Source organism: Ranitomeya variabilis, chromosome 3 (genome assembly GCF_051348905.1).
Source record: "Ranitomeya variabilis isolate aRanVar5 chromosome 3, aRanVar5.hap1, whole genome shotgun sequence".
Lineage (NCBI taxonomy): Eukaryota > Metazoa > Chordata > Amphibia > Anura > Dendrobatidae > Ranitomeya > Ranitomeya variabilis.
Window position 1 is genome coordinate 409270715 of NC_135234.1, and position 18785 is coordinate 409289499.

General features: G+C 41.2%; 1 protein-coding gene across 2 annotated transcripts in view; it reads right to left on the bottom strand.

Annotated features, from left to right (window-relative positions):
* The window catches only part of LOC143816176 (multidrug and toxin extrusion protein 1-like), a 139576-nt gene that overhangs the window by 54658 nt on the left and 66133 nt on the right, over positions 1 to 18785 (bottom strand). For both annotated transcript variants that reach the window (XM_077296250.1, XM_077296248.1), the window contains one exon: positions 14506 to 14550. In XM_077296250.1, the coding sequence (XP_077152365.1) occupies positions 14506 to 14550 (45 nt within the window). The remainder of the gene's footprint in view (positions 1 to 14505; positions 14551 to 18785) is intronic.

Genomic DNA, 18785 nt, shown 5'->3' on the forward strand with positions numbered 1-18785 from the left:
AAATTGTATGAGAACATGATGAGTGGAACCTGATTTTGGTTTAACTTATATGAATGGGCCACACAGGGATAATTAGGTTGAGGCCGTAGGCCAGTCTGAACAAATGCATTTTTAGGGCACGCTTAAAACTGTGGGGATTGGGGATTAATCATATTAACCTGGGTAGTGCATTCCAAAGAATTGGCGAAGCACGTGAAAAGTCTTGGAGACGGGAGCGGGAGGTTCTGATTATTGAGGATGCTAACCTCAGGTCATTAGCGGAGCGGAGGGCACGGGTAGGGTGGTAGGCTGAGACCAGGGAGGAGATGTAGGGTGGTGCTGAGCCATGGAGCGCTTTGTGAATGAGGGTAATAGTTTTGTACTGGATTCTGGAGTGGATGGGTAACCAGTGTAATGACTGGCACAAGGTAGAGGCATCGGTATAACTATTGGTGAGGAATATGATCCTGGCTGCAGCATTCAGGAAAAATTGGAGAGGGAAGAGTTTGGTAAGAGGGAGGCCGTTTAGGAAAGAGTTTCAATAGTCCAGACGTGAATGAGTGAAACAATAACAGTTTTTGCAGAGTCGAAAGTAAGAAAAGGGCAAATTCTAGAAATGTTTTTGAGATGCAGATAAGAAGAGCAAGCCAGTGATCGGATGTGGGGGTGAAGGAAAGCTTGAAATCAAGTATGACCCCAAGGCAGCGGGCATGTTGCTTGGGAGTAATGGTGGAACCACACACGGATATGGCAATGTCAGGCAAAGGTAGGTTAATAGAGGGAGAGAACATGAGGAGTTCAGTTTTTGACAGGTTCAGTTTCAGATAGAAGGAGGACATGATGTTAGAGACAGCGGTAAGACAATCACTGGTGTTTTCTAAAAAGGCAGGTGTGAGATCAGAAGAAGTGTATAATTGGGAGTCATCAGCATAGAGATGGTACTGGAAACCAAATCTACTGATTGTTTGTCCAATAGGGGCAGTATACAAAGAGGAGAGGAGGGGGCCTAGGACTGATCCTTGAGGAACCCAACAGTAAGGGGAAGGTGTATTATGTCTTTGTTATACTAGTTGTTACAAATGTGGTAATATTATATATGTGAAGGCTTTAACACTTAAAAAAAACCTGTGATCCAGTGTTTTACTGCACAGAAATCCATGTTTCATGTTGATTGATTCACTGCTAAAATTCAAGAAAAACCTGGATGCCTTTCTTGAAAAATATAATTTTACAGGTTATGGGCACTAGATTCTATAATGGGGCGTTAATTCATGGAACTACTCTGATAGCCATATGTTGAGTCGAGAATACATTTTGTCCCTAATATGCAGCTATTAGTGTCTGCCCAATGGAGTTTTTGTTGTCCTTTGGATCAACAAGTTAGGCTAGAGTTTAAACTTGATGGACTTTAGTCTACCTTGAACCTCAAAAACTATAAAACTATGTTTTTCTCATATGCAAATGAGCTGTTCAGGGCTATAGGCAGGACTGGCTTATTTTAAATGAAAGGGGGCATTACCTTTTGTGATATGTAACGAACACAGAAAAGTAGAACTGAACTTTGTATCATAACAGACACATTAGCCACTGCATTTCACACATCTCTGCAGTGAGATCAAGAGAGCAGTCATAACACATCACTGGTAACTCCCCCTCCATGTAAAATAATCTCTGAAGGCAGATATTCATGAGGATCAGTGCCCGGTCCATAGTCCTGAACAGCTCATTTACTTATAAAAAATGTAGTTCTCTGGAATAAGATCGGATCATAGATATCAAAGACTCATTATATTCAGCTTCCTATGACCTACATGGCCATATAGATGGCTTAAGGGGGTTGTTTCTACTGGCAGATTTCCTTTAATTAAGCAGTTACTGTGGTATACCAAGTACAAAGCCAGTGTTAGGGGCAGGCAAACCACCCCCAGGGACCCAATGCAGTGATGTGCCATTAATGGCACACTACTAATAGCGGCACACCACACGGCTGCTATGGGGCCCATGAGTCAGGTCCTGCCATCCGGCTCAGGGTCACCTCTTCACTTCTGGTAAATGCTGCCCCCTAGTACTACCTGCTTATACAAATTGGTTCATTTGCACTTCTGCTTTTAGCTCTTCTGTTCATACTAAAGGACTGACCTTACCAGTATATGTAACCTGCAATACATGCATTTTCTATGCATCACTATTAAGCACAGATAACGTTCTATTTCTCTTCTATATATGATGGGTGACCCTGTTATACACACGTGGTCAAAATTGTTGGTACCCCTCGTTTAATGTCAGAAAAACCCACAATGGTCACAGAAATAACTTGAATCTGACAAAAGTAATAATAAATACAGAAATTTATGAAAATGAACAAATGAAAGTCAGACATTATTTTTCAACCATGCTTCCACAGAATTTAGAAAAATGAAACTAATTAAATAGGCCTGGACTGAAATGATGGTACCCTTAACTTAGTATTTTGTTGCACAACCTTTTGAGGCAATCACTGCAATGAAATGATTCCTGTAACTGTCAGTGAGACTTGTGCACCTCTCGAAAGGCATTCTGGCCCACTTCTCAAGAGCAAACTGCTCCAGTTGTCTCGTGTTTGAAGGTTGCCTTTTCCAGACAGCATGTTTCAGCTCTTTCCAAAGATGCTCAATAGGATTTAGGTCAGAGCTCATAGAAGGTCACATCAGAATAGTCCAATGTTTTCCTCTTAGCCATTCTTAGGTGTTTTTAGCTGTGTGTTTTGGGTCATTATCCTGTTGCAAGACCCATGACCTGTGACTGAGACCAAGCTTTCTGACACTGGGCAGCACATTTCTCTGTAGAATCCCTTGATAGTCTTGAGATTTAATTGTACCCTGCACAGATTCTAGACACCTTCTGCCAGATGCAGCAAAGCAGCCCCAGAACATAACAGAGCCTCCTCCATGTTTCACAGTAGGGACAGTGTTCTTTTCTTGATATGCTTCGTTTTTCCATCTGTGAACAGAGAGCTGATGTGCCTTGTCAAAAAGTTCAATTTTTGTCTCATCTGTCCATAGGACATTCTCCCAGAAGCTTTGTGGTTTGTCAACATGTAGTTTGTCAAATTCCAGTCTGGCCTTTTTATGATTTTTTTTCAACAATGGTGTCCTCCTTGGTCGTCTCCTATGAAGTCCACTTTGGCTCATACAACGACGGATAGTGCGATCTGACACTGATGTTCATTGAGCTTGAAGTTCACCTTTAATCTGTTTAGAAGTTTTTCTTGGCTCTTTTGTTACCATTCATATTATCTGTCTCTTTAATTTATCAATTTTCCTCCTGCGGCCACGTCCAGGGAGGTTTGGTACAGCCCCATGGATCTTAAATTTCTGAATAATATGTGCAACTGTAGTCACAGGAACATCAAGCTGCTTGGAGATGGTCTTATAACTTTTACCTTTTACATGTTTGTCTATAATTTTCTTTCTAATCTCCTGAGTAGTGTTGAGCGATACCTTCCGATATTCAAAAGTATCGGTATCAGATTGGATCGGCCGAAATCAAAAAAATATCGGATATCGCCGATACCGATACCCAATACCAATGCAAGTCAATGGGACACAAATATCGGAATGTAAATAAGCCCTTTTTGTCCTTCTATATGCTGTTCCGGAGGGGGGAAGAGTGTGGGCGGTGCGTGGGCGGACACTGAGTGTCTGTGTGTGCGGGCGGGGTCTGTGCGGGCCTGCCAGGGATGTGTGTGGGCCTGCCAGGGATGTGTATGTGCCTTCCAGGGCTGTATGCGGCGTGCCAGGCTGTATGTGGGCTGCCTGGGCTCTATGCGGCGTGGGGGGTCTCTGTGCGGCGTGGGGGGTCATCTCTGTGCAGCGTGGGAGGGGGGTCTCTGTGCGGTGTTGGGGGGTCTCGGTGTGGGGGGTCTCTGTGTGGCGTGGGGGGGTCTCTGTGCGGCGTGGGGGGGGGGTCTCTGTGCGGCGTGAAGGGGGGTCTCTGTGAGGCGTGCCAGTGCTCTGTGCGTGTGTGCAGGCATCGTCCGATGGGACTACAAGTCCCATCGGACGATGCCTGCTACACTGACAGTGACTGACACATTAGCCAATGATGGGACAGTAGTAGTCCCATCATCCGGCTAATGTGTTGAATGAAAAAAAAAAACTCCCTACATGCTACATACATACTACATACATACATGCTACATACATGCTACATACATACATACTACATACATGCTACATACATTCTACATACATACATGCTACATACATGCTACATACATGCTACATACATGCTACATACATGCTACATACATGCTACATACATGCTACATACATGCTACATACATACTACATACATACATACATACATGCTACATACATGCTACATACATACTACATACATACATGCTACATACATACTACATACATACATACATGCTACATACATACTACATACATACTACATACATGCATGCTACATACATACTACATACATACATGCTACATACATACTACATACATACATGTTACATACATACTACATACATACTACATACATACTACATACATACATGCTACATACATATATGCTACATACATATATGCTACATACATACTGCATACATACATACTACATACATGCTACATACATACTACATACATGCAACATACATGCTACATACATGCTACACACATACTACATACATGCTACACACATACTACATACATGCTACATACATGCATACATACATGCATACTACATACATACATGCTACATACATACATGCTACATACATACATGTATGTATGCTACATACATACTACATACATACATGCTACATACATACTACATACATGCAACATACATGCTACATACATACTACATACATGATACATACATACTACATACATGCTTCATACATGCTACATACATACTACATACATGATACATACATGCTACATACATGCTACATACATACATACATACTACATACATGCTACATACATACTACATACATACTACATACAATACATTACATACATTACATACATGACATACATATAGACATACAGTATATTAAACATAGATTACATACTCACCATTACTTGTCACTTTGTTCCCCGAAGCCAGTGTCAACCTGTAAAAAATATGAAAAAAACAAACAACCGATATACTCCCTGTCCGCAGAAATCCACGAGTGTCCCATCGGACGATGCCTGCTACACTGACAGTGATTGACACATTAGCCAATGATGGGACAGTAGTAGTCCCATCATCCGGCTAATGTGTTGAATGAAAAAAAAAATACTCCCTACATGCTACATACATACTATACATACATACTACATACATACTACATACATGCTACATACATACTACATACATACATGCTACATACATACTACATACATGCTACATACATACTACATACATGCATGCTACATACATACTACATACATATTACATACATACATGCTACATACATTCTACATACATACATGCTACATACATGCTACATACATACTACATACATACATACATACATGCTACATACATGCTACATACATACTACATACATACATACTACATACATACTACATACATACATGCTACATACATACTACATACATGCATGCTACATACATACATGCTACATACATACTACATACATACATGCTACATACATACTACATACATGCTACATACATACTACATACATACTACATACATACATGCTACATACATACATGCTACATACCTATATGCTACATACATATATGCTACATACATGCTACATACATACTGCATACATACTGCATACATACTACATACATGCTACATACATACTACATACATGCAACATACATGCTACATACATGCTACACACATACTACATACATGCTACACACATACTACATACATGCTACATACATGCTACATACATACTACATACATGATACATACATGATACATACATGCTACATACATGCTACATACATACATACATACTACATACATGCTACATACATACTACATACATACTACATACATACTACATACAATACATTACATACATGACCTACATATAGACATACAGTACATTAAACATAGATTACATACTCACCATTACTTGTCACTTTGTTCCCTGAAGCCAGTGTCAACCTGTAAAAAATATGAAAAAAACAAACAACCGATATACTCCCTGTCCGCAGAAATCCACGAGTGTCCCATCGGACGATGCCTGCTACACTGACAGTGATTGACACATTAGCCAATGATGGGACAGTAGTAGTCCCATCATCCGGCTAATGTGTTGAATGAAAAAAAAAATACTCCCTACATGCTACATACATACTATACATACATACTACATACATACATACATACATACTACATACATACTACATACATACATGCTACATACATACTACATACATGCTACATACATACTACATACATGCATGCTACATACATGCTACATACATACTACATACATATTACATACATACATGCTACATACATACTACATACATACATGCTACATACATGCTACATACATACTACATACATACTACATACATACATGCTACATACATGCTACATACATAATACATACATACATGCTACATACATACTGCATACATGCTACATACATGCAATATACATGCTACATACATACTACATACATGCTACACACATACTACATACATGCTACATACATACTACATACATATTACATACATACATGCTACATACATACTACATACATACATGCTACATACATGCTACATACATGCTACATACATACATGCTACATACATACTGCATACATACTACATACATGCTACATACATGCAATATACATGCTACATACATACTACATACATGCTACACACATACTACATACATGCTACATACATGCTACATACATGCATACATACATACTACATACATGCATGCATACATGCTACATACATACTACATACATACATACATGCTACATACATACATGCTACATACATGCTACATACATGCAACATACATGCTACATACATGCAACATACATGCTACATACATGCAACATACATGCTACATACATGCTACACACATACTACATACATGCTACATACATGCTACATACATACTACATACATGCATACATACATGCTACATACATACTGCATACATGCTACATACATGCTACATACATACTACATACATACATACTACATACATACATGCTACATACATACTACATACATACATACTACATACATGCTACATACATACTACATACATGCTACATACATGCTGCATACATGCTACATACATGCTACATACATGCTACATAAATACTACATACATACTACATACAATACATTCATACATTACATACATGACATACATATAGACATACAGTACATTAAACATAGATTACATACTCACCATTACTTGTCACTTTGTTCCCCGAAGCCAGTGTCAACCTGTAAAAAATATGAAAAAAAACAAACAACCAATATACTCCCTGTCCGAAGAAATCCACGAGTGTCCCATCGGACGATGCCTGCTACACTGACAGTGATTGACACGTTAGCCAATGATGGGACAGTAGTAGTCCCATCATCCGGCTAATGTGTTGAATGAAAAAAAAATACTCCCTACATGCTACATACATACATGCTACATACATACATACATACTACATACATACTACATACATGCAACATACATACATACATGCTACATACATGCTACATACATACTACATACATGCATGCTACATACATGCTACATACATACTACATACATGCATGCTACATACATACTACATACATACATGCTACATAAATGCTACATACATACATACATGCTACATACATACATGCTACATACATACATGCTACATACATACATGCTACATACATACATGCTACATACATGCTACATACATGCAACATACATACATGCTACATACATGCTACATACATGCTACATACATGCTACATACATGCTACATACATGCTACATACATGCTACATACATGCTACATACATACTACATACAATACATTCATACATTACATACATGACATACATATAGACATACAGTACATTAAACATAGATTACATACTCACCATTACTTGTCACTTTGTTCCCCGAAGCCAGTGTCAACCTGTAAAAAATATGAAAAAAACAAACAACCAATATACTCCCTGTCCGCAGAAATCCACGAGTGTCCCACGACGATCTCCCATAGAGAACGGCAGCAACAGCTGCTGCAACCGCTCTCTAGGGGCTCCAGAAACACAATGACGGAGGAAGGTATTCCTCCACCACTGTAAAAAAAAAAGTCTCACTTTATGGCATGTGTGAGAAATTTTCCCAGGCAGCAATTGTCATAAAGTGAGATTTGTCCTAAGGTAACCTCACTGATGCACTGCAGGGGCCATTGTCTCCTGTCAGTGTGTCACTGAGGGTCCTATAGAGCAGTGACATCACCCGATGTCACGGTTCTATAGGGGAGATCGTCGTGTGACACTCGTTATTAATTGGACTACGGCAGACAGGTAGTATGCGGCTTATTATTTTACGTTTTTTGCAGGCGCTGAAGTATGGTAAGTATGGTGAAATGAAGAATATTAAAATACTTTTTCCTAATGTGTGCGTGTTTTATTAACCCTTTTTTACTATTGGATTAATAACGGATAGGCGTCTTATTGACGCCTCTCCGTTATTAACCCGGCTTAATGTCACCTTACAATAGCAAGGTGACATTAACCCCTTAATACCTCATATCCCACCGCTACACGGGAGTGCGAAGAGAGGGGCTAAGTGCCGGAATTGGCGCATCTTACAGATGCGCCATTTCTGGGGCGGCTGCGGACTGGTATTTGTAGCCAGGGGGGGGGGCAATATCCATGGCCCCTCTCTAGGCTATGAATATCAGACCGCAGCTGTCTGCGTAGCCTTTCTGGCTATAAAATATAGGGGGACCCCACGTCATTTTTTGGGGGGGGTCCCCCTATTTTAATAGTCAGTAATAGTGAACGTTTTTTTGTCCATCACGTCCGCCATTTTCTACGTTTCAACGTTCACTATTACTGGCTATTAAAATAGGGGGACCCCCCCAAAAAAATGACGTGGGGTCCCCCTGTATTTTATAGCCAGAAAGGCTATGCAGACAGCTGCGGGCTGATATTCATAGCCTAGAGAGGGGCCATGGATATTGCCCCCCCCCCCGGCTACAAATACCAGTCGGCAGCCGCCCCAGAAATGGCGCATCTGTAAGATGCGCCAATTCCGGCACTTAGCCCCTCTCTTCCCACTCCCGTGTAGCGGTGGGATATGGGGTAATAAAGGGTTAATGTCACCTTGCTATTGTAAGGTGACATTAAGCCGGGTTAATAACGGAGAGGCGTCAATAAGACGCCTATCCGTTATTAATCCAATAGTAAGAAAGGGTTAATAAAACACGCACACATTAGGAAAAAGTATTTTAATATTCTTCATTTCACCATACTTACCATACTTCAGCGCCTGTAAAAAACATAAAATAATAAACCCATACTACCTGTCCGCCGTAGTCCAATTAATAACGAGTGTCCCACGACGATCTCCCCTATAGAACAGTGACATCGGGTGATGTCACTGCTCTATAGGACCCTCAGTGACACACTGACAGGAGACAATGGCTCCTGCAGTGCATCAGTGAGGTTACCTTAGGACAAATCTCACTTTATGACAATTGCTGCCTGGGAAAATTTCTCATACAGCAATGCCATAAAGTAAGACTAGGGACTTTTTTTACAGCGGCAGAGGAATACCTTCCTCCGTCATTGTGTTTCTGGAGCCCCTAGAGAGCGGTTGCAACAGCTGTTGCTGCCGTTCTCTATGGGAGATCGTCGTGGGACACTCGTGGATTTCTGCGGACAGGGAGTATATTGGTTGTTTGTTTTTTTCATATTTTTTACAGGTTGACACTGGCTTCGGGGAACAAAGTGACAAGTAATGGTGAGTATGTAATCTATGTTTAATGTACTGTATGTCTGCAGGGGTGTCAAACTGCATTCCTCGAGGGCCTCAAACCATGCGTGTTTTCAAGATTTCCTTCTCATTGCACAAGGTGCTGGAATCATTCTGTGCAGGTGATTAAATGATCACCTGTGCAATACAAGGAAATCCTGAAAACATGACCTGTTTGCAGCCCTTGAGGAATGCAGTTTGACACCCCTGTATATATGTATGTCATGTATGTAATGTATGAATGTATTGTATGTAGTATGTATGCAGTATCTGTGTAGTATGTATGTACTGTATGTCTATATGTATGTAATGTATGAATGTATTGTATGTAGTATGCATGTAGTATGTATGTATGTATGTAGCATGTATGTAGCATGTATGTAGTATGTATGTAGTATGTATGTAGCATGTATGGAGTATGTATGTATGTAGTATGTATGTAGCATGTATGTAGCATGTATGTAGTATGTATGTAGCATGTATGTAGCATGTGTGTAGCATGTATGTAGTATGTATGTAGTATGTATGTAGTATGTATGTAGCATGTATGTAGTATGTATGTAGCATGTATGTAGTATGTATGTAGTATGTATGTAGCTGTAGCATGTATGTATGTAGCATGTATGTAGCATGTATGTATGTATGTAGTATGTATGTAGCATGTATGTAGCATGTATATAGCATGTATGTATGTAGCACGTATGTAGCATGTATGTATGTAGTATGTATGTAGCATGTAGGGAGTATTTTTTTAATTTTTTTTTCATTCAACACATTAGCCGGATGATGGGACTACTACTGTCCCATCATTGGCTAATGTGTCAATCACTGTCAGTGTAGCAGGCATCATCCGATGGGACTTGTAGTCCCATCGGACGATGCCCACACTGAGACACCCCACACGCCGCAGAGACACCCCGCACGCCGCACAGAGACCCCCCCACGCCGCAGAGACACCCCGCACGCCGCACAGAGACCCCCGCATGCCGCAGAGAGACACCGCACGCTGCACAGAGCCCCCGCACGCTGCACAGAGACACCCCGCATGCCGCACAGAGACACCCCGAATGCCGCACAGAGACACCCCGCACGCCGCACAGAGACCCCTCGCACGCCGCACAGAGCTCCGGCACACACGCAGAGAGCCCACGGTCACGCACAGACACCTCCCGCACATGCGCACATGCAGTCTCCGCCCACGCACCGCCGACACTTCATTTTACTGCATAATTTCACTATAGGAACTTCCGATTCCAATTTCCGATATCGCAAAAATATCGGAACTCGGTATCGGAATTCCGATACAGCGAATATCGGCCGATACCCGATATTTGCAGTATCGGAATGCTCAACACTACTCCTGGGACAGCTCTTTCCTTCGTTTCCTCTGGTCCATGTTGAGTGTGATACACACCATGTTACCAAACAGCACAGTGAGTATCTGTAGCCCTATATACAGGCCCACTCACTGATTCCAAGATTGTAGACACCTGTGATGCTAGTTAGTGGACACATCTTGATTTAACATGTCCCTTTTGTTACATTATTTTCAGGGGTGCCATCATTTCTGTCCAGGCCTATTTCATGAGCTTTATTTTTAAAAAATTCTGTGGAAGCATGGTTGAAAAGCAATGTCTGACTTTCATTTGTTCATTTTCATAGATCTTTTATTTATTATTACTTTTGCCAGATTCAAGTTAATTTTGTGACCATTATGGGTTTTGCTCAGGGCCGGCCCGAGAGATTACGGTGCCCTAAGCGAAACTATTTTGTTGCGCCCCTACTACTTTTAACATACCTCCCAAGTTTTGAAGATGGGAAAGAGGGACAAAGTTTGCGGTGCGCTAAGCGCGCCCGCGGCAAATTTTAGGCCACGCCTCTGACCACACCCATTCATAACTAGCCACACCCATATCCACATCCCAACCACACCCATTTAGCACTGCTGATCACACTGTTTCATAAAGAATAATTATAAACAAAAAAATATGGCCACACAGTGCTCCATACTGTATAATGGCCACACATGATGCTCCATACTGTATAATGGCCACACATGATGCTCCATACTGTATAATGGCCACACATGATGCTCCATACTGTATATTGGCCGCACATGATACTCCGTACCGTATAATGGCCACACATAGCTACTCCTACACACGCGGCTGCGCTCCGTACACACGCGCTCCGCTCCATACACCTCGCACACACGCGGCTCCGCTCCGTACACCTCGTACACATGTAGCTCCGCTCCATACACCTCATACACACACGACTCCGCTCCGTACACCACATACACACGGCTCTGCTCCGTACACCTCATACACACACGGCTCCGCTCCATACACCTCATACACATTCAGCTCCGCTCCATACACCTTTTGCCTTTTGAAAAGATTTTTTATAATTTTTTCTATTTTTTCTATGGCGCCCCCTTAGGGTCGGCGCCCTAGGCGGCCGCCTAGTTCGCCTATACGTTCGGGCCGGCCCTGGTTTTTCTGTTATTAAGTGAGGGGTACCAACAGTTTTGACCACGTGTGTATCTGTTTGTCTTTGTATTGCATCACTTTTACCTTGTTACCCATTCTTATTAATGCTTTTCTAATAAAAACTTATGCTTTTATTGTATTCACTTGATACTCCTTATTCTCCTACTAATCCCATTGTACTCTATGAGGGCTGCATTATACTCTGAGGGCTATGAGTTGCATTATACTCTATCAAGGACCATGGGGAGTACATTATACTATATGTACTATATGGAACCTGCATTATACTGTATCAAAGACTATGAGGAATGTATTATACTATGTGAAGAACTATGAAGTGCATTATACTTTAAGGAGTGCATTGTACTATATGGAGGACTATGGGGGGTGCATTATATAATGTGGAGGACTATAGGATGCATTATAATAAATATATGGAGGACTGGGGAGTACATTATACTATAGGGAGGATATGTTGAGCAAATGATACTATATTGAGCACTGTGTGGAGTGTATTAAAGTATATGGAGGGATATGGGGCAAAATGCTGCCTATTCTTCGAGTATTTGGATTGTTTATGCCAAAACAAAAATCATTGTTCTCAGCAGCACATCATGTGGTGTAATCTGCAGATATGCTGCTGATAACATGATGCTGTATGGGACAGACTGATTTACTAGTGATCGTTCTATGCCCATCATTCTTCCTCAGCTGGTGTAAAAAGGCCAGGAAACAAGCATTGAACAACTTCAATATTGTCCATCACGCTTGTTTAGCGGCCTGAACTCAGCACATGCAAATACAACCAAAATGAGTCTGTGTGATGGTGCTATATGTTAGCATTCGGGGCCCCACTTTAAACATTTGGATAGAGCTCCACTTTGTCTAAAACCGGTCCTGACAAAGTACTATACACTGATAAAAAAAAAATCAATACAGCTATTATCTATAATTTGCCGATATGTTATACTACTTGTTATATGCCAGCTATATACCAGCTTTATAAAATCATGCTCTGTTTGAGCTAAAAGAAACAAAGGCTGATATTGATACAATGTTCTGTAAGGGTATGTGCACACGTTCAGGTTTTTTCGCGTTTTTTTCGCATTTTTCGCGATAAAAACGCTATAAAAACTCATTAAAAACACATACATTATGCATCCTATCATTTAGAATGCATTCTGCATGTTTTGTGCACATGGTGCATTTTTTTCCGCAAAAAAATGCATCGCGGTAAAAAAGCAGCATGTTCATTAATTTTGTGGATTTTCCGCGTTTTTCCCGCAATTCATTGTTCTATACTTAAGTACTCACAGAAACAAGATGCCACAAAGCCTTTACCGACAGTATTATCCTTGAAAACTATTAGCGTAATTGTTTATACTTTGCTTATGAATTGTTTAATTATTACTGATATTCAACATTTACAAAAGTGCAAATCCCTCTCTCATAGGCATAGTGATTCCATGTACGCCTTTTTATACCCTATGGCTATATATCTCTTTTAATTGTAACTTTATTCTAAATACATTTTCTTTTATTAAAATCACCTGTGAAGATTGGATTTTTTTCCTGTTACAAATTTTCCATATCAATATTAAAAGTATTTTCAAATTGTGAGGGTAAATAAATTGTAATTTATTAAAACCCTTTTTCCTTATTGTACATTAAGTACGGTATTTTTTGACCCCTTGCAATGGTCTCCTGCATTTTCCATACATTATTAGGTACTGATACTGACCCTGTTACCGATCCAGTATTTTCACCTTCCAGGAATAAAATGACAGAAAATCTAATAATCCATGCTCTTGGTACGATATAACAGCCATGGCAGGTCTAGGCCACATTTTTATAAAACGGGGATTGTCATCCATAAGAACATAGATCAATTACAAAAATAAAACTACTCAACACTAATGAAATACTGCTGCTACTACTACTAATAATGACAACAATAATAACAAGATTATCAGCAGTATAAATAAATGTCCATTTATCAATTTCGACAGATTGCATTGATAAGATGATGTACCTGGTTCTGTAAATAGCGAAGTTTAAGTTGGAAAAGGAAAAATGCCTAAAAAAGTATACACAAAATATATGAGTAACGTTGAAGTAGAACACATGAGGTCATTAGATAGTACAATTTAGAAATAGATTTTCCACACGAAGAAACATAGTTTGAACTTAGACTGAGGTTATCTTACACAAGGAGTGGATATATACAATTTTTTTCGGACTATAAGACACACTTTTTTCCTGCAAAAATTTGGGAGAGCGGCAGTGGCGGACAAGCGGCTCACAGGAGGCATGAAACGGCTGCTGTGGCTAACACCTGTGCCTGCTGTTAGTCCCCTAGCACCTCTGTGCACTGAAGCTGGCCCCGAGAAGTGAGATGAACTATGGGCATGGGGAGCGGTGAGTATTCATTCTCTTTATTAGCAGGCACACTGTAAGGCTGCCGTCACATTAGCAGTATTTGGTTAGTATTTTACATCAGTATTTGTAAGCCAAAACCAAGAGTGGAACAAATAGAGGAAAAGTATAATAGAAACATGTGCACCACTTCTGCATTTATCACCCACTCCTGGTTTTGGCTTACAAATACTGATGTAAAATACTGACCAAATACTGCTAGTGTGACGGCAGCCTTAGTTGCAGCCGCCGGCTCCTGTAGCGGTTGGGCGATCGCGTGTGCTTGTTATTAAAGAGAATGAATATTCACTACTCCCCACGCCCATAGTCGTTCCCACCTCTATGCACTGAAGCTGGCACCAAGAAGTGGGAGGGACTATGGATGTGGGGAGCAGTAAATATTCACTCTCTTTTGTAGTGGGCACACATGATCGCCCAGCCGCTGCAGGAAACAGGCAGCTGCGGCTAATAGTGTGCCTGCTATTAAAGTGAAATTAATATTCACTGCTAAACATGCCCATAATCCCGGGCGTGGAGAGCAGTGAGCATTCCAACAGCTGTTCTCGGCTTGTAAGCACCACATAACAGCACTGCTATGTGCTGCTTACAAGCATAAATCAGCTGCTGGCATCAGAACAGGACGCTGTGAGGGAGCACAAGGGGGCCATGTATACCAGGTTGGGGTTGAGGGGACCATGCAAACCAGGATGGGGATGAGGGGACCATGCATACCAGGATGGGGATGAGGGTGCCATGCATACCAGGATGGGGATGAGGGGACCATGTATACCAGAATGGGGATGAGGGGACCATGAATACCAGTATGGGGATGAGGGGGCCATGTATACCAGGGTGGGAATGAAGGGTCATATATACCAGGATGGGAATGAGGGGCCATGTATACCAGGATGGAGATGAGGGCACCATGTGTACCAGGATGGGGATGAGGGTACCATGTATACCAGGATGGGGATGAGGGGGCCATGTACACAAGGACAGGGATGAGGGGACCATGTGTACCAGTGTGGGGGCCATGTATACCAGGTTGGGGATGAGGGGATCATGTCTACCAGGATGAAGATGAGGGGACCATGTATACCAGGATGGTGATGAGGGGGCCATGTATACCTGGATTGGGGACATATATATACACCAGGATGGGGGATTTTAGTACAGAATTGACCGCATTTTTTGCTTCAATTTTTTTTCCTCCTCAAAAACCTAGGTGAGTCTTATGGTTTGGTGCATCTTATAGGTCCAAAAAATACGGTACTTACAGTATACAAATATTCAGTCCAGCAGTAAACAGTGTTTATTGTAAATATTTACACTTTGCAGACATATTACATTATTTTTTGCCTGGCTATTGTTTACGATCTTAAATGGGTTGTTCAGATTTATCACAAAAGTCTGCAGTCACTCTGTGACTGCAGACTTTTGTGAAAATCCTGAAATCCTGAACAATCTCTTTAAATATCTTTATTTCATAAGCTGTATACATTGTATTTAAAAGCAAATTCTCACTGGTAACTACCAAAATATTTTACCAATGTGAAAAGGAATGTAATAATAGATAATATACAATGTATTCCAAATGATTATGCAAATTGGATTTAAGTGCCAAGAAGATGTAATTTTTTTTTTCAATAAAGTCATGGATGGTTTTGTGTCTCAGGTCTCTTTGGATAACTGAAATCAATCTCAAACACCTGTGATAGTTAGCCAAGTGAACCAAATTAAAACTATTTAAGAAGGATGTTCCACATTATTAAGCAGGCCACAGGTTTCAGGCAATATGGGAAAGAATAAGGTTCCCTCTATTGCAAAAAAGTGACAAATAGAGCAATGCTTAAGACAAGGTAAGAAAACATTAGATGTTTCACGAAAACTTAAGCATGATCATTGTACTGTGAAGAGATTTGTGGCTGATATAGAGCAAAAACATGTCTGTGCAGATAAAGTCACAATGAGGAAGGTTTCTGCCAGACAAACTCATCGGATTAAGAGAGTGGATGCTAAAATACCATTACAAAGCAGCAAACAGGTACTTGAAGCTGCTGGTGCCTCTGGAGTCCTGCGAACCTTGAGGTGTAGGACCTTCCAGAGGTTTACAGTTGTGTATAAGCCTACTATTCAGCCTTCCCTAAAGAGTGTTCATGAGCAGAAACAGTTGCAATGGGCCCAAACATACATAAAAACTAATTTTGAACAGTCTTGTTTACTGATGAGTAGTGTTGAGCATTCCGATACCGCAAGTATCGGGTATCGGCCGATATTTGCTGTATCGGAATTCCGATACCGAGATCCGATACTTTTGTGGTATCGGGTATCGGTATCGAAACAACATTAATGTAAAAATGTGTAAAAGAGAGAATTAAAATAAAAAATATTGCTATACTCACCTCTCCGACGCAGCCTGCACCTTACCGAGGGAAGCGGCAGCAGACTTTGTTTAAAATTCGCGCTTTTCTTTCCTTACGTGAAGTCCCGGCTTTGTGATTGGTTGCGTCGCAGTCACATGGGCGACGCAACCAATCACAGCAAGCCGTGGCGTAATTTCAGGTCCTTAAGGATTTTAAAATTACGTCCCGGCTTTGTGATTGGTTGCGTCGCAGTCACATGGGCGACGCAACCAATCACAAGCCGTGACGTCACGGGAGGCGTGTCCAGCCTCCTGGCTTGTGATTGGTTGACCGCGACGCAACCAATCACAAAGCCGGGACGTAATTTTAAAATCCTGAAGGACCTGAAATTACGTCACGGCTTGCTGTGATTGGTTGCGTCGCCCATGTGACTGCGACGCAACCAATCACAACGCCGGAACGTAATTTTAAAATCCTGAAGGACCTGAAATTACGTCACGGCTTGCTGTGATTGGTTGCGTCCCGGCCACATGGGCGGCACGCGACCAATCACAAGCCGGGACTTCACGTAAAGGAAAGAAAAGCGCGAATTTTAAACAAAGAACGCTGCCGCTTCCCTCGGTAAGGTGCAGGCTGCGTCGGAGAGGTGAGTACTTTGCCGGTATCGGCCGATACTTTCCGATACCGATACTTTCAAGTATCGGACGGTATCGCTCAACACTACTGATGAGTGCTGTGCAACCCTGGATGTTCCACATGGATGGAGTAGTGGATGGTAGGTGGATGGCCACCATGTCTTATCAAGGCAGCAATGTCAGCAAGGAGTCATGTTTTAGGCCGGAATCATGCACAATCTCATGCTGCAAAGAATACCCTGACCTGAACCCTACTGAGAACCTTTAGAGTATTTTCCAGCAAATGATCTATGACGGTAGGAGGCAGTTAACATCAAAACAGCTGCTCAGGGAGACTAGTCAGACATTCGGTCAAGAAATGTAAGCAGAAACTATACAAAAAAATCACAAGTTCAATGCATTAAAGAATTGTGAGGGTGATATCAAAAAAGGGAACCTATGTTAATACTAGGCCTGTTAAGATGTTTTTGATTGGAAAAGCTTTTGATTTCAGTAAATGCGACCTTTTAATGCAGCAAATTCAACAAATGATCTTTTTCAGTTCTTTACAACCTATAAAATGTTTGGAACAGTACTAGTGATGAGCAAGCGTGCTCAGATATCATGTTATCCGAGAATGCTAGGATTTTATCCTAGTATCTCAGGCGGGCTTGAGTAATATGTTCGAGTCCTGTTAGACAGCTGCAACACATGCAGGGATTCCCTGTTTGTTAGGCAATCCCCGCATGTGTTGCGGCTGTCTAACAGCCGCGAATCATGCAGCCGTGGGGGACTCGAATATTATCCGAGCACGCCTGAGAGACTCGGATAACGGATATCTGAGCATGCTCACTCATCACTAAACACTACATTTTGAGCTTTTTTAGTTTTGAAAAAAAAAATATATCATTGGGAATTTT